At 40.7% G+C, this 18,329-nt stretch overlaps 1 protein-coding gene across 2 annotated transcripts in view; it reads left to right on the top strand.

Annotated features, from left to right (window-relative positions):
* The window catches only part of adamts9 (ADAM metallopeptidase with thrombospondin type 1 motif, 9), a 62,101-nt gene extending 47,709 nt beyond the window's left edge, over window positions 1-14,392 (top strand). The window contains exons 30-39 of one of the 2 annotated variants that reach the window (XR_001810053.3): window positions 3,477-3,647; window positions 3,949-4,149; window positions 4,701-4,830; window positions 5,350-5,444; window positions 5,552-5,646; window positions 5,942-6,075; window positions 9,939-10,030; window positions 11,065-11,169; window positions 12,023-12,787; window positions 12,884-14,392. Coding sequence is in view for 1 of the 2 variants with exons in the window: in XM_017451071.3 (XP_017306560.1) it covers window positions 3,477-3,647; window positions 3,949-4,149; window positions 4,701-4,830; window positions 5,350-5,444; window positions 5,552-5,646; window positions 5,942-6,075; window positions 9,939-10,030; window positions 11,065-11,169; window positions 12,023-12,112 (1,113 nt within the window). In the remaining variant the exon portion in view is untranslated. The remainder of the gene's footprint in view (window positions 1-3,476; window positions 3,648-3,948; window positions 4,150-4,700; window positions 4,831-5,349; window positions 5,445-5,551; window positions 5,647-5,941; window positions 6,076-9,938; window positions 10,031-11,064; window positions 11,170-12,022; window positions 12,788-12,883) is intronic. The other variant, XM_017451071.3, reaches the window with a different exon arrangement.
* The last annotated feature ends 3,937 nt before the right edge of the window (window positions 14,393-18,329 follow it).

The following is an 18,329-nucleotide window of genomic DNA, read 5'->3' as shown; positions in this document are numbered from 1 at the left end:
GCTGTTGATGAATTATTTAAATATACGCATTATGGTGTATGGCATAACCGAAGACTAATAATAAACAGCTGAAAATGCGTTGTTATGCAGGAAAGAAAAAGAAACGTAGCAAAAGAAACGGTGATGTTTATCTCTCAGGAGAGGTTTATTTACAGAACACTTACGGAAGGAGTCTCCAGTGTCAGTGATTTGTAACAGTCGGCAGATACGTTTTCCGCCGTAGGGACGTCTTCGGGACGTTTATTAGTTATTATTTTTGTCTTATTATCTTTAAGAGAAGAATAAAGAGAGGTTGGTGACGGAGCAGCTGTTAAGAGATGCTATAACGTTAGGGATAGAAGGGACTATTTTGTTTTGCGGATGTATCGAAGCATCGTGTCAGTCGGAGAGATGCCGGATTTCTCGGAGCGAAGAAATCGATGATTTGGCGGTTTCAGATCCAGGTCAACTAGCAGCGTGAAATCAGAGCTCGGAGAGAAGAAAAGTCCAATTAGCAGAGAGCAGCATTGCTTTGGGAAACGTGTCTCCTGCTGGCCCGGCACCGAAGACGAGGAGCAGCTGGAGTTCATTAGGGCAGAAAAAGCTTTTTTTTTTTTTACTTACAACATGTGATAGGCTTCCTAGCTGCAGGTACTTTTCCCACGCACCTCTCAACACTAATGGCACCTCTTTTTTTATCATGAAGATTTACACAGTTTTCATATATAACGTCCATAACATAGCTGAAACTCTCGGTAAAGTCTCTGTTCTGAGAGCGTGTATAGTTTCAACATTTCTACATTAGCATATGTGTGATCTGTGAGATATTACTACCCTGCTAAAAAAGAACTAATAAATCGAAACCATTACAGAAATGCTAATGGTTTCCACTACAAATACCATTACAAACCATCAGCTAACCATTACAAACAGTACTATTCCAATTATATATCCATTAAAACCTTAATGGTATCCGCTAGACATAACATGCCACCAATAGAAGGCAGCAAATTAGCAGTAGAGACCCACAGGGACCATTACAGTTTCCATTAAAACCGGTACAATTCCAATTATATATCCATTAAAACCATTATCATTATTGGTCCTTAATGGTATCCGCTAGACATAACATGCCACCAACAGAAGGCAACAAATTAGCAGTAGAGACCCACAGGGACCATTACAGTTTCCATTAAAACCGGTACAATTCCAATTATATATCCATAAAAACCATTATCATTATTGGTCCTTAATGGTATCCGCTAGACATAACATGCCACCAATAGAAGGCAACAAATTAGCAGTAGAGACCCACAGGGACCATTACAGTTTCCATTAAAACCGGTACAATTCCAATTATATATCCATTAAAACCATTATCATTATTGGTCCTTAATGGTATCCGCTAGACATAACATGCCACCAATAGAAGGCAACAAATTAGCAGTAGAGACCCACAGGGACCATTACAGTTTCCATTAAAACCGGTACAATTCCAATTATATATCCATTAAAACCATTATCATTATTGGTCCTTAATGGTATCCGCTAGACATAACATGCCACCAATAGAAGGCAACAAATTAGCAGTAGAGACCCACAGGGACCATTACAGTTTCCATTAAAACCGGTACAATTCCAATTATATATCCATTAAAACCATTATCATTATTGGTCCTTAATGGTATCCGCTAGACATAACATGCCACCAATAGAAGGCAACAAATTAGCAGTAGAGACCCACAGGGACCATTACAGTTTCCATTAAAACCGGTACAATTCCAATTATATATCCATTAAAACCATTATCATTATTGGTCCTTAATGGTATCCGCTAGACATAACATGCCACCAATAGAAGGCAACAAATTAGCAGTAGAGACCCACAGGGACCATTACAGTTTCCATTAAAACCGGTACAATTCCAATTATATATCCATTAAAACCATTACAAATTTTATGTTTTTGTTTCAGCAGGATAGTGTTGTAGTTTCTGTGAAGCAGTTCCTAGTCTTCTCTTTCCCTCGTCCTGGATACTTTAGGAAAGCTTGTCTTGCATTTTGCTGCATAGAACCGTGGCTTAACAAGATTTTTAAAATAAATTTGACCGCAAATCCCTTCCTAGCTTCACAGTTTAACAGTAAAAAAATAAAAAATAAAAATAAAAAAAAAAATTTGTATTTATTGATTGATTTATTTGTTATTTTGTTTGGATGATAAACCCTGCACCCTGAAAAGGTTTTGTACTTTTACGTATTTGATAGTCAAGTTCTTAAATCGGAAGAAATTTTAACTATAAACGGCCGTCCCACAGTTTTGACCCATGACATGTTTTGTTATTCAGTCGCCGTACCGATGATATCTATGATAACACAACAAATATATTTGATGTGAGAGCATTTTTATTTGCTGTCTGCCCTCTTACACGTACATGAGCTCACGGATGCTTGTGATTGGCTAGTGGCCATGTGTACGACCTGAATGCCCCTCCCACCCAGACAGCACGGCCGATTTTTCTTCCTTGGCGTCCGACCGTATGGCTGTGGCGTCACTGGGATTCGAACTGGCGAGCTCCTGGTGATAGGGCAAACCCTTTTGTGGCACGAAAATACTAATGCTGTAGTATAAGAGAAATAAAACACTGCTGTTGTATAGCAACATAACCCCACCCAGTCTTTAACTGTTTTCCTACAACACCGTGTTTAATTCCATGAACTTTCCTCTGCTTATGAACCGACCCCTGCTATGGAGACATGACTGATTCTTGTATTAGCCCAAATGACACATCTCTCAAGAACTCTCCGAATGGGGCACAGGAGGGATCTTGTTATCTTATTTGACTGTTGAAATCATAATTTGTAAGGAGCGTATATACGAATCTGCACACATACAGTGTGTCTGCGTTGTTTGATTTAGAGTGTGATGATAGCCTCGCCGCCGCAGCGAGTCCTGTCTCCTGGAGGTGATGAGAAGTTGGAGAAAGAGCAGATGTTGTGTTTGTGTTCGTCAGAGCTGAAGCGTTTTACAGTGTGTGTGACGCGTGAGAGCGGGCATCGTCCCACAAAACACAACTAGAATAATCAGCCCAGCTCCAGGGCATTAATCACACATACACACACACACACAACACGTATAAAAGCATCATGGCTTGAGTGTGTAATGTCACTTCTTGTTGTTTTCTTCATGTTTCTACGTGCATGAACCTTACACACACACACACACACACACACACACACACACGTAAGCTGTTAGGTGGATGGCTCCTAAACGGTCACGATTACACGCGTATTTTGCTTGATTCTTCTTCCTGGGTGTTGTTCTAGGCTGACGTGTTTATGTGCTCTACTCAGAGATGACCTTTTACCCATAAATGTTCAAAAGGTCGCAATATGCAAATCAGCCTCATAACCAATCACTGCATTGTTTCTTTTTGTTAAGCCTGATCATCTAGACGTTGGCTAACGGTTCATTACGAGCGTCATCGCTTGTCGTTACAGTGTAGCGTGACGTGTGGTTCTGGCCTGACGAGTCGCGCCGTGGTGTGTGTGAATCACAGCGGGGACGAGATCCACGACTCGCACTGTTCGGCGCAGAAGAGACCAAACCAGAGCGAGCCGTGTAACACTCAACCCTGCGAGTTCGTCTGGATCACAGGGGACTGGGAGGAGGTAAAAAAAATGATTTATTTAAAAAAAAAAAAAAAAAGGTCATTATAGTTACCTAGACGTTCCTGAAGGTTTCGTCATATCCACGTACAGTCAGGCGAACACTAACACTGAGGCACATAGCTACAAAGTCTTCCATCTGAAAGTGCTGTCCAATCTCTGAGGAGGAGGTGCGAATTAATATCACGTTTTTGTTGCAGATTTACGCAAATCTGTCAGACGTTTTGAGCCTCACGGTGTCTGTAACGGATTTCTGGTGGTTCCTTTCCATCAGTTTGTGTGTTTTCTCTGTTTTCCTCCTCAGTGCTCTGTCACCTGTGGTCAGGGCTACCAGAGGAGGCGGGTCTCCTGCAGCGAAGTGCATTCTGGGAATGAGAATTACGTATACAGCCACCATGGGTCATCCCACTGCCCGGGGACACCTCCTGAGAGCTACCAAGCGTGCAGACTACCTTCGTGCCCTTCGAGCCAGGTGTACAGCTGGAGAGTGGGCATCTGGGGACCTGTGAGTGCTTTTACCTCTTAAAGTGCACCTATTATAATTTTTCAAATATCACCTTTCATGCAGTGTGTTATCGAGCTGTTTGTGAATGTAAAAACATCTGCAAAGTTTCCAAAATCAAAGCGCACGACAAACGGACTTACCGACTCCCAAAAGAAGGAATCGATTCTGAACAGCTGAATCGAGTCGTGAGTGATTCCAGACTTTACTTCCTGTACTAACCTACGTAGGTTTGTAACAAAAACCCCGCCTCGGTACGGTAGTGGGCGTTTCCTTTTTGAAACACGCTGACAGCGGTAGACCAATCATGACAGACTGGGATATCTGACCAATCAGAGCAGAGTATGCTCTCTGAAAGTTGGAGTTTAGAATGAATCCTTTAGAACGGATCATGTAAGGAGTCGTTTGTGACACTGGTTGAAAAAGGTAATGCTGCACTTTAAATTATGAGCACGTTAAAGTGTTTTTTGACCTCGGACCTCTTATGTCTAGTGTACTGTTTCAGGTTATTTATAGACTGTCTGGTGTGTGTGTGTGTGTGTGTGTGTATACAGTGTTCAGTGAGCTGTGCTGATGGTTGGATGGAGCGCATGGTGCAGTGTTATTCAGACGAAGGGGAGCTCAGTGATGAGTGTGACTCCAGCTCGAAGCCAGAGACTCGGAGGTCATGCAGTAACCCAGACTGTGAGTGTAAAACACCGTATCTATCTATCCATCCATCCATCTATCCATTTTCCATACGGCCTTTCCTACACTGGGGAGCCTGGAGCCTATCCGAGGGAACTTGGGGCACAAGGTGTGGGACACCCTGGATGGGGTGCCAACCCATTACAGGGCACAATCACAATACATTCATACACTACGGACAATTTGGAAACACCAATCAGCCTACCGCGCATGTATTTGGACTGGGAGAGGAAACCGGAGTACACCCCAAAGCATGGGGAGAATATGCAAACTCTATGTACAGAGGGTGGAGGCGAGATTTGAACCCCCAACCCCGGACGTGCGAGGCAAACATGCTAACCGCTAAGATGCTGTGCACCTCACCCCCACACTCAGGACTCGCTCGGTTTAAAGTATTATAAATGACCTTAACTCAGTGTAAAAAATACTATGTAAGTACAGACCTGACCAAGCATCCATCTCTCTCTCCCCCTCTCTCTCTCTCTCTCTCTCTCTCTCTCTGTGTCTGTCTTTCAGGTATATTGCCGTTTAGCTGCAGGGATGTGCAGATGCAGAACGGTGTTGTATCTGACGGAGAGCAGCTTCTCAGTGTACAGGGCAAAGCACGTAACGTGAGACTCGTTCGCCACACAATCGCCTCACACTCATCCAGTTACTGTTCATCCCAGTTCATTCCTCCTCTCTCTCTCTCTCTCTCGATTTTCCACTCTCTCTTCAGATCTACTGTTCAGAGATGCACACGGAAAGTCCGAAAGAGTACATCACTCTCACGACCGGAGAGGGCGAGAACTTCTCTGAGGTTTTTGCATACAGGTAGGTAAAGAAGAGGTGTCTGGGGGTAAAAAACCCCACAGCTTCTTTAAAATGTAAGATTGTAATGCACTGAAATACAGCGCATAAAGGAGAAACGTTTGTATTTATCGTTAGCCGCTATGCGCTGTTGAATTTGTTCCTTGAGCGTTTCTAGTTAGATTATAAATAGTTATACGTATTTCTACGTGGCTTATTTTTTGTGTAATAGTTTCATTGCTGTTTTAACTGATACGGTTAATGATTGTATCAGCAAAACTTGTATTTCACTGTGTTTCTCGGTAAATGTGTTGTCCAGGCTGATGGATCCCACGCAGTGTCCATCAAATCTGATCCACAGAGAGGAGTGCCAGTGCCGGAGAGACTACACAGCCGCTGGCCTTTCCACGTTCACCCGGGTCCGACTGGACCTGAGCAAGATGACCATCGTCAGTGAGTCAAACGCTCCTTCGCACACGCGCTGCGGTAGATCAAACGACGGTTCGGCAAAAGAAAACCTAATTTACACTCGCGCTTGCACTCAAAGGTAATCGATTGGGCAAGGCAGGCTTGAATCTGGCTGAAATATAGCTAACAAATCATTTTTCGGTAAATCGTGAGACTTACTGATGTGCTTTAGGATACTGTCATGTAAAACACAAGCGAAATCCAGTGAAGGCTACAGGAATAAATCACGACAGGGTCTGCTGTTATAGGAAAGTAATCAGTGATGAAATTGCCCACAACACACCGCAGTTGCATTGTTTATTATTTAAAGAACGATTCATTAATAAATCTGTTATCTGTTCATAGTTACATTTAATGTTGCGGATCTTCCGAGAGTTAGTTGGTTCCTGTTATCGCTTGCATTAAAGCAGCTATAAACAGTCGTGGAAGGAGTCTCCAGTGTCAGCAATTCCTCTCAGTAAGTAAGTAAGTCAATTTTATACATATAGCACATTTAAACACAGCAACGCTGACCAAAGTGCTGAACAGAGTAAGTAGGGTGAAGAGAGTAGGGAGAAGAGATACGCTTTCAGCGTCTTTTTAAAAACGATAATTGAGGGAACAAGGCGGATGTCCAGTGGCAATTGATTCCATAAACGATGGGCGAGCTCTATCCCCCCCTTAGTTTTTAAATCTCTTAGCATTGGGCCCCATCGCACCACCCTGTCGTTGATTATTTTCATATTACAGCGTGCTCCAAAGAGTTTTATTCCTAACTTATCAGCACACACAGTCCGGTCCTGTTGTTCAATATCCATCCATCCATCCATCCATTTTCCGTACCACTTATACTACAAAGGGTCGCAGGTGAGTCTGGAGTCTATCCCAGGGAACCCATCGCAGTAGGTTCACACTCTACGGACAATTTGAAAATGCCAGTACGCCTACAACGCATGGCTTTGGACTGTGGGAGGAAACCAGAGTACCCAGAGGAAACCTCCGAAGCACGGGGAGAACATGCAAGCTCTGCGCATACGGGGCAGAGGTGGGTTTTGAACCCCCATGCCCAGAGGTGTGAGGCAAACATGCTAACCACTAAGCCTCCGCGCCCCCATTGCTGTTCAGTATTAGCATTAATAATGCAATCCTACAGCTCCAGTTTTTGTCCTGTAGGCTCATTTCTCCCACCATGTGAGCTTGAGTATAAGCGCAGTATTATTCTCCAACAGCTGTATCTGCTTTCGTCCAAAACTGACAGATCGCACACACACACACACACACAGCTGATCTGAAAAGCTGCGCACCACAGTCCACATCTGGAGGAAAGAGCACGTCTGAACTTCTCTACCCTACAAAAAAATGTGAAACCTCTCGCTGTGCCTCATTCCAAAGACTGGCTAGAAGACTTTTCTGTCTTGGCAGGAGTTTTAAAGCAGAAATATGACTATGCCTATTGGATTCAGTCTAATGGACTCAAATAATAGCTTTGCCATCAACATAACATTAAGATACTGGAGCATTTAGAGCGAGAATTTCAGTTTCCTCAAAGCATACGTCTTATAAGCAATGGTGCTAATCCAAACCGTCTCCCTGAGGGACAGCCATAGCGGACGTAACTTTTCGCACGTGCGTCATAGTCCCGAAGATATGAAGTGAAATCGATCTTAGCGGACCCTCTCGTCACTACCCGTGCGATCGGATGGCCGAGAGAGGGATCTGCTGCGAAAGCAAAACATATGGCTCGTGTTCCACGAAAGGAACAGGAAATAACAGTGATTATAGAAAGGCCGTGTCGTGTGGCAGTGCCGCGGCCCTGAGACATAGCTGCTATTTTATAGACAAACGCATGCTATAGGAAAATACTCAGCATGCCAAACCATAACTCGTCACCTGATTTACTTATACTTATTGCTTTCTGGACAATACAATGATAATGTTTTTTTGGACATAACCATGATGGTAGTACCATGACCTTTTGGACACTGTCATGATTATGTTACCATGAATCCTTGGACACAAGTACCAAGGTAGAACCATGGCCTTTTGGGCATAACCATGACGGTAGTACCACGGCCTTTTGCACACAACCATGATGGCGTTACAATGAATTCTTGGATACAACCATGATGAAGTAACATGTTTTTTGGACACGACCAAGGTGGTAGTATCATGGTAGAGCTATGATTTTGGTAACCTTGGCCATTTGGACATAACCATGATGTGGTAGTGTTCTACCAACGTAGAGCCATGGCCTTTTGGGCATAACCATGATGGTAGTACCTTTGCCTTTTGCACACAACCATGATGGTTGTACCATGACCTTTTGGGCATAACCATGATGGTAGTACCTTTCGCACACAACCATGATGGTTGTACCATGACCTTTTGGGCATAACCATGATGGTAGTACCTTTTGCACACAACCATGTTGGTTGTACCATGACCTTTTGGGCATAACCATGATGGTAGTACCTTTTGCACACAACCATGATGGTTGTACCATGACCTTTTGGGCATAACCATGATGGTAGTACCTTTCGCACACAACTATGTTGGTTGTACCATGACCTTTTGGGCATAACCATGATGGTAGTACCTTTTGCACACAACCATGATGGTTGTACCATGACGTTTTGGGCATAACCATGATGGTAGTACCTTTTGCACACAACCATGATGGTGTTACAATGAATTCTTGGATACAACCATGATGAAGTAACATGTTTTTTGGACACGACCAAGGTGGTAGTATCGTGGTAGAGCTATGATTTTGGTAACCTTGGCCATTTGGACATAACCATGATGTTAGTACCAAGGTAGAGCCATGACCTTTTGAACACTACCATGATGGTAATATCATGGCCATTGTTTTTCTGCCTCATTGTTTGTTTGTTTGTTTTTTTTACAATACCTTGATGGTTTCACCATGATAGAATCATGGTTTTGGACAATATTATGGTAGTTCTGCTATGGCAGAACCACGATTTTATAGACAATACCGTGATTATAGAATATGGTAGAATGGTTGTTTTTGGACACTACCATGATGGTAGCTCTAAAAGATTTTGGGCACTACAATGATGCTAAGACGATGGTACGAGCGCATTCTTCTAGGTACTACCATGATGGTATAGCCATGTTTTTTGGAACGCCAATCTATAAAATGATTTCTAACTTCACATGAGCTCTCCTTTCTCACCAGAAAACATATTCAAGAGAATTTTAGAAGAGTGTTATGAAAATAATAATAATAAAAAAACCTTGAAAAATTCAAGGAGCCTAGTGTGTGAGGGTATGTATTCCCACCATGTGACCTGTTTAGGTCAGAGATTGCTAGCCTGGCATCTGGAGAGGTTAATGACACTAATCTTCTTCTCAGCGGAGGACCTGTTTAGAAAGTGGGGTCATGAGCAAATCCAGAATAAACATTGTGGTTAATTACAGCTCTGTCTAATGTCAAGGAGCCGTCAGACGCAAAACCCCCCCCGTAGCCTTCCCTGCTGCGCTAACCTTTCCCTGCGCTTGCCCAGGAATCATTTAGGTCCAAGCATGAAGGGGTTAATGGTTTCAAGATCGCAGTTTGCGCTTGCTAAAAAGCTCAAGATTACAAGGCAAGGACTTGATTGGTTCAAATTGCCCTCGTATTATGTTTCACTTATATATCACTTATCCTTATTATGCCATAGGTGGCAACCTCTGAGAGGAAAAGTGGTCAGATTTGGGACGGTTACAATCCCAGAGCTCAAAAATAACTGCACTAGAAACTTATCGAAGTGTTATAAATACAGCAACTAAGCCACACACACTGTCTAAATCTAGCAGGGTAAATTATTCCTCTGTTTCTGTTTGTTTGTTTGGTTTTTTTTTAGCCACAGATTGGAAGTACTCGTACACTCGAGAAGGTCATAAGGTTCCCTTCGCCACAGCAGGGGACTGCTACAGCGCCGCCCGCTGCCCACAGGTGGGAACAACTCCTCCAGATAATTATGCATCCTGGCAATGTGTTAGAAAGTTACTAGAGTCTTGATCACGGCTTTGTTAGCATGCAGTGAATAAAACACACATGGGGGAGGGCATTGTCTGGCGCCAGAAACAGGGATGATTAAAGAAGCTAGAAGGAAATGGGAAATGTATAGAGTTTAAGAGGAATGTGTGTGTGTGTGCGTTGTTGCAGGTCTTGCCCGATCAAACTTTTTTTTTTTGAAAAACCAGCGACCTATTTGACATCTGGCACTCATTTCCCAACTCTTCACTCTTTCATCCATCCGATATTTTGATATTCGTGTTCTTCGTAGCTCTCAACCGCACTCGGTTTCTTTTTCTCTTCCCGATCGTGTTCCTCCGTCTCTCAGCTCCCCAGATGAGAGAAAAACATTCTGGAACAGACTTTCTCTTATCCTCTTTTCCTTTACCCGAGTCACCAGAGAGGAAGCGTAGCTCGGCTTGTCGCGGCATCCCATTCAAACAGTACACATGTATTTCAGTGAATATCGGTTCTTTACGTTTTAACTGTCTCAAGCAATCCACGATCAGTGAACATCCTATACAGTTATTTATTTATTCTTGTTTATTTTTAGCAGGTACTGCCAGGGCAGTCGCTTAGGAATTGTCACCGCCATAAGAATGTAGGATACATATGTTCGTTGGTTGGTTGTATAAATATTCACCCCCGGGTCAATACTAGGTGGAACCACCTTGGGCTGCAGTTACAGCTGGGATATATCTCTATTAGCGCTGCACATCTGGATTCTGATGTTTTTGCCCATTCTTGGTAAAAGTGCTTAAAATCTGTCAGATTGAATGGAGATCGTCGGCGAACAGCAATTTTCAAGTCGTCGATTTGCCCTCACAGTATGAGTACTTGGTTGGGTACTATGGTCATATCCTTTATATTTCGTAATACCATTGCTATGAAAAAGATTCACTACTGACTGACTAACATGGATCCTGTTTGAGGTTTCACTCGCTGAGTGTATTTCTGTTCTGGATCTTCAGGGCCGATTCCGACTCAACCTCTCAGGAACAGGCTTCCAGGTGGCTGAGAATACCCAATGGATTTCCCAAGGGAACTACGCCGTGGCGGACATCCACAAGTCCCAGGTACCTCGTTCGTAATGTCGAGAAAGTGCCGAGAAAACGTGCCAGTGATGCGTTAATCTGATCCTGCTTTCGTCCGGAACCCAGTCATTTGCTTATAATCCTCACTGTCGAGTTTTCTAATCCTGACTCCTTTCTCTTCTTCTCTATTTTGACGTCCCTTCATACACCTTCTCAAGTCCTCCCTTCCCTGAACACACTTCTTCTCTCCATCCAAACACTCATTGCCTCCTTCGCCCCCCTCTTCAGGAGCCTTAAGTGCACAGCCAGGGAGCACTATTGAGCAGCTGCCACGAGAAGACCTCCATTTCTGTGTTTGTAATTGAAATCAGTCAGGGGCGCCTTTTTTGGCAGGGAGTGAAAAGGTTTGCAATGAAAAGCGCTCCACATGGAGAGGAAAGTGGACAGGAAGTCAGATGTGTTAAGTCGAGGGCTGCAGAGAATCCTGCGGATCGGTTCATTATGCGGACGGGAGCCTGCTTTTTTTCTCGTGTGATGCCATTTCCTGGAATTAATGTCTCTCATTGTCATTTGTTCGTGTTATACGGCTCGTGTTATATGCCAAGCAGAGTTACTCTTACCACCCAAACTCTTCATTATTTCACTTAGATTACATAGAGTTCATGTGTCAGTACTGTAGAAATAATAATAATAATAATAATAATAATAATAATGTATTAGAAGGAGCGCATTAAAAGCAATCATTTGATTTATAACAGTGACGTCTGACCAGACAGATCTGAGAACGCAAGAACAGTGCTGTGTTTATACTCTTTAATATTCCATGTTTAACACTCATTGTAAATGCAGCTTTTAAGTACGGCCTGTGACGTGCAGTTCCTTTCTTTTTTCACAGGATGGCAGTAGAGTGACAGGAATGTGTGGTGGCTACTGTGGCAAATGCACTCCATCTTCCAGTTCAGGCCTCCTCATCCAAGTTTCATGAGAAACCTTCTTACAGGTCCAGACTTACATTCTTCATTCTTATAGCGACGACACATTTGGGTGACAAATTCAAGGAAAAAACAAACATTAAGTGTCTGAGTGGTACAAGAACAGCTTCAGTGTACACAGGTACAGATTGTACAAGTCTCTGGAATTGCACTGTCGAGACGTACACCGTTCTTGTCGACGTCCTGATGAAGGTGACGGAGAGAGCCGTCCGAAACGTCGCTCCAAAACCTTAAATGGGGTTCAGCTGAGCTGAGATCTGGGTTAGGTCGGAGGCCGTAGCATCTGATTCTACATCGTTTTTATCATCGCCGAACCATTCAGTGAGCTCTCGAAGCACTGGGGATGGGGGCGGGGTCATCCTGGAAGTGACCACGCCCACCAGGATAGATACTTTTATCATAGGATAAAAGTGATCAGTCAGAAGAGCTTTCTATTGATTTGCAGTGACGCTTTCCTCTAAAGGGACACGTGCACGCAAAGCAAGCTGGCAAAATAAATAAATACGCCCAAACGTAACGTAGCCACCATTTTTTCCCTTTAATTTGACACCCGTCTGACCTTTTACGGAACTGGGATTGTGCAGCTATAGGTATCAACCTATAGAGCTGTAGAACTAAATGGTATAAGGATTGAAACAAGTGAGATCAGCCTTGAAAGTAAACCATTTGTAAGTATATGTAAGCTTTTCCTTATGTTGCCACATACACCCTCCTGTGCATTTATTTCCCCTCATCATATATTCATGGCTGATTTTCTTCTTCAGGACGTTCTCTTCTCTTGGGGTTCTCCTCTCTATTTGGTGCTAAAGACAATAAAGACAACGAAGAACGCTCCTCGTCCATCCCGACTTCCTGCTGTCCATGTGTAAATATCAGCCGGTGTATGTAATGTACAGATCGTGTTGAATTATTTATTATAACCCACATTTATTTTTATACAATTATTTAAAATGTTAACGAAGCCATTTGTGAATTGTCGCAAATTTTGTTTTGGGTTTTATAATAAGTGTTTTTCGTCATCGAAAAATCTTTTGCATCAGGGTGGGTAGGACATAAAGAAACCAGCAGCTCCACAATAACACACGGGGGGAAAAAGTATTTACATCCTACGCTTTCATGTTCCATACATACGACCCGTGGAGGGTTAAGACTCTGTGGGTGCTGTAGAAAGGAAGTCAGGTTTTCCTAACCGACCTAGCTAGAGTTCTGGAGATCTCGCCGATCGATGATGTAAGCAGAATGTAGTTTTCTTGAATCACAGGTCTATCATTCGAGGATGAGATGTCTGATTTGGGATCATCTCGTAGTATGTGTGACAAGAAATAATCTTAAAAGACAGGCTGAAAGCGGGATTAGCTTAGTGGAGGCAAAATGGAAACTCGGGATGAGTCTAGAGAATGAAGCAGGTAAGGGAAGTCGCTCTGGGAATGTAACCTTCATAAGCAGGTGGAAAACATTTCGCTGATTGTAACGTTTCAGACAGCGTAAGCCGCATGTATCAGTGGACAAACAAGGCCCAGAACGTACACAACTATAAAGTTAGGCAAGACTCCGATTATGAATGGAATAGCAGAATAAAAACGTCGACTGAGGGGTCTGAGAGAAAATCGGCCGTGCTCTGTGGGTGGGAGGAATGGCGTTACTCACTACTGTCAATCACGGTGGCACTAACCAATCGTAGGTGTCTGTGAGTTCGTGTATTTGGGAAAGTGTATACAGTGAAGGGGAGGGTATATATAAATATATATATATATATATTTTAAATAAAAGGAATATTGCAGTTTGTTTCATCCTCATCTCTCCTGACCACATCTGGAGTGAATGTGTTAATACTACACACACACACACACACACACACACACACACACACACAAATCATTTCCCAGTACTGAGGGGGAAAAAAACCCCTGAAAACCTGTTTACTTCATACGTAGAAGTCTCAGGGCAGATGTTGAATTCTGTCGATAAATGTTTAAAATATAGTATGTGCCTACATTTTGCAAAATTCAAACAATACAACAATTAAAACGTTAACCATAAAGGTCCACGGAAAGATAAGACGGAAGTGAAGAGTGTCTTCGCAAGAGTGGTTTTATGAGAGAACAGCTATCCAAGACTATGTTAAGAAATTCGGTAAAAAGTAGTTCCGGTTACTTTCCCTCAGAAGAAGTAGTCCAAATTCTGGAAGATATACAGTACAGAATATACAGATTGGATCTTATTTACAAATAAATCTGTCTCAAGAATTAAAGTTTGTGGACTTTAAATATATATATATATATATATATATATATATATATATATATATATATATATATATATATATATTTATGTCTTAAATATTTGACAGAATTCAACAGGTTCCCCTAGACTTCCATTGTAAGTAACTTTTTGAAATGAACAGTTTTTCACATCTTTTGTCAATATGTGTTGAAATTCATGTCAATGCTAATCAAGAATCGAACATACACTACAGATACAGTGGATCGAGATTAGGTTGAAAAACACTGGAATATTTCCTTAATGGAGTTTGATAACAAAATGGCATCTCTTTAGTGAATGAAACCATCAAGGTATTGTAAAAAAAAAACAAAAAGAAATTAACAATGAGCCAGAAGAACAATGGTCATGGTACTACCATCATGGTTGTGTCTAAAAGGTCATGGCTCTACCTTGGTACTAACATCATGGTTATATCCAAATAGCCAAGGTTACCAAAATCATAGCTCTAAAAAGATACTACCACCTTAGTCGTGTCCAACAAACATGTTACTGAGAATGAAGGACCCTTCAGCATGTCGTCTAGAGTTTATTAACCGTACTGGGATTTTAAAAAGCCGCTACATGACAGGACGATCACGGCATCAGGTCTATAAGATCTCAGAGAAGGGGAAAAAAGCAGCTTTGCAATGAAGATCGAGTCTGAATCTGAATTTTCAGGAGAAGAAATAAATATGACGTTCGGTGCTTTTAGTTGTTTCAGCTTTATTTCAGGAAATGTACTTCAGGTGAAGATGATGCTTACTGTTAGCCATAACCAAACTTTTGGGAGTTTTGAAAATGAAGTCCACAAGATGGACGACATTTGGTCATTTAATAATTATTAAGTAACTAAAAAAAAAAAAAAAAAAAAAAACCCTTCACAAATACAGATACAGAAAATACCGAAAAAATATCGTTTTTTTTTTTTTTTTAAACAAATGGTGTTTGTTTCATCTTTATTTTTTATTTCTAAATACCTCACGAATTCTGCTTGTATGTTTTATGTGCTTATTTTTTGCAATTTGAATAATTTGTTTTTGGTCTCATAAATAACAAAATGACTGTTCTTTGTGGTCTTTTATTTTTATTTGTATGTTTTATCATTTTCAGGGTACGTCTTATTTGGCTTTTTTTCTTGCTGTTTTTTTTTTAATGTTGTTGTTGTTGTTGTTGTTGTCACAATTAATTTTTTTTAAATGATTTATGGTCTCGGAGCATTTCTCAGGCACGTATTAGTTGTTCCACATTTTTGAATTTGTATCCATTTTAGAGCCACTGGTATTGTCCATATTCTTCAAAAAAAAAAAAAAAGCCATCCGTGCCTTAACCTATCAGACGGTGCTATTTAGGTTATAGATTATTCAATTCTTCGATTATCATCGAGGATCCTGACTTGCCGTTAGGTAAAACTTCATACTAAAAAAGGGAGATTCATAGCCAAGTTCAACCACTCCGTGGTTTGTATATATTTATAAAAGTATGTGCACCCGAGTTTGTCTCTGCATTACTGTATTTATTATATTTACAGAGGTAAATGGATTTTTGTTTGTTTGAAATATATATATATATATATATATATATATATATATATATATATATATATATATATATATAAAACATACGTCTCGTGCATCTGGCGATTAAGCCGGAATGATGCGGATTTGCAGTGTTATGATTCTTGTATGGATCATGTAAAAGGGAATCTTAATGCAATAAAACTACCTTTGATTTAAAAAAAAAACAAAAAAAAACAGTTTTCTGTTTGATTTGCTCCATCTCCATCAAGCAAGGTTCATTCATTTCTTCTATGCATGAAACTTTTATTTAAAAATAATAATAATAATAATAATAATTCAATCCCTGATCCAGAATCAGCTCCATTTTCAAATCGGCTTTTTTTTTTCTTCCTTTTTTATGTGGATAACAAGATTATTAGTCTGATCTCCCACTACGTCTAGCCTCTTTATGTCATTCTCTATATATGTACAGACTGAGTTTATCTCTTTAATGCTACTTACACACACTGTCTGTCTATCTCTCAGGTGTGTGTGTGTGTGTGTGTGTGTTCACAGCTGTCTTGGCTCACTCCAGGTTCGAGCCCATGCTGTTAGCTTCCTGTCAGAGTCGATTCATGAGAAAAAGCATGATGAAAAACTACTGCTGAAGGTTCGAGTGTAGGTCAGAAGGAGTATGTATTGAAGTTAGCAGCATGTTGTGAGAACTTTAAAACCAGGATGTCAGAAATCTACACAAAATAAGCCTTAAAACTGAAGTGGGAGGAAAAATCTGCATATTTGTGCAAAATTACTAACAAGTCCCTTTAAAAATAAATAAATAAATAATAAAATAACCCTACAAGTTTGAATTGCATAAGTTTTCGCCTCCTAAATTTGTTCCTCTCGCCATCAGAAGTGACATCATTAGTTGAACGGAGTTCACCTGTGAAGTGTCATGTGACCTCAATATAAACTCTTTAGAGGTTGCTAGAGAACCTAAACAAGCACTATAATTAAGACTAAAGACCTAGTAAAGCAAGTCTGAGTTCTGGAACATTATCAATTAGGGGTTGGTTATTTAAAACAAAACAAAACAAAACAAAAAAACAAAAAAAACAAAAAAAAAAACCCTAAATCCATTAATTAAAAAAAGAATTGTCAAAAGAACATTGCACAACCAAGAGGGGCCTGTCCCCCCAAATTCAGTGAGTGTGTAAAGAAGGGATTCATCAGTTAAGCAATCTTTAGCAAGCTAAGAACCCTAAATTATGCAGATAGATCTTATCTAATAAGTGTAAATAAAAAGGCTATGAAATTGAATTGCACATTTTGAGCAGGATTGTGAAAGACTTGGGTTTGGAAAACTTATGAGTAATTGTATTTCATAGATTTTCCTCCCTATTTATACTTTACATGAGTGTTATTGAGGCTGAATACCTCTGTGTGTGTGTGTGTGTGTGTGTGTGTGTGTGTGTGTGTGTGTGTATTTACATGACTTAATTACATTTCCAAGAAGAAGAAAGAAACATTTGACCTGTTACATTTTTATTGTAGACCTTCAAAGGACAAAGCCATCTGGAAGATCTCTTCATCTCTCATACAGCTGATTGAAATGGCTCAGATTAGCATTCAGTCAAGTCTGTCAATGTAGGGAAAAAAAAACCTATCACGATTCACCAGGGACCTTCTCATGCATCTGCAATGAGCTTCTCGTGCTACACAGTACAACACAAGTACTTAATGTTCTAGGTATCCGTGTGAATTTAAATATGGATTATCCACTGGACAGCAGTGTGGAACTTGAGGATTAGCGTCTCAGTAAAAAGCTTCAGTATGCTGGCTGGAGTAAACAAAGATTGGGGGGAAAAAAGAAGTCTCCTAATTAAAACAACAACAACAAAAAAAACATGCTGGTGTAAATTCAGCTAATTTGCTACATTTATCTGTTGGCCTGTTAGCTTTGCTAATGGCAGGTTAGACTAGCATTGCTTAATGTAAATGGCTAGACATCGCAACTAGCAAATTACTCAAATTCTAGCTAATGGTAAATATTGGTTATTTCTGATTAATTCATTAGCAAACTAGTCATGTCCTCATTTGTAAGTCACCTTGGATAAAAGTGTCTGCTAAATGAATAAATGTAATTGTAAAACAGTTAGATGCTAGTTTTCCCATGAAAAGAAGACGAACTTGATTTCATCATTTCACAAGACTTGCGTTTTACTCTTTCATACTTAAATCCGTCTGAAAAGTAGAAACTTCTTGTTTTTTATTTTCATTTTAGGCTGGATGCTTCCACTTTTAATGGAGTCTGATTTTGACTGTAAATAATCTGTCATTTTCCCTAAAGTTTGCCCGCTTACATTTTCCTTCTTTTTATTTATTTATTTATTTATTTAACTTTTCTTGATTTATTTAGTTAAAAATTCCAATCCGGATAATGCCAGGGTGT

Source organism: Ictalurus punctatus, chromosome 21 (genome assembly GCF_001660625.3).
Source record: "Ictalurus punctatus breed USDA103 chromosome 21, Coco_2.0, whole genome shotgun sequence".
Classification (NCBI taxonomy): Eukaryota; Metazoa; Chordata; class Actinopteri; order Siluriformes; family Ictaluridae; genus Ictalurus; species Ictalurus punctatus.
Note: the sequence above shows the minus strand (reverse complement) of the source record. Positions and strands in the feature narration are given on the sequence as shown.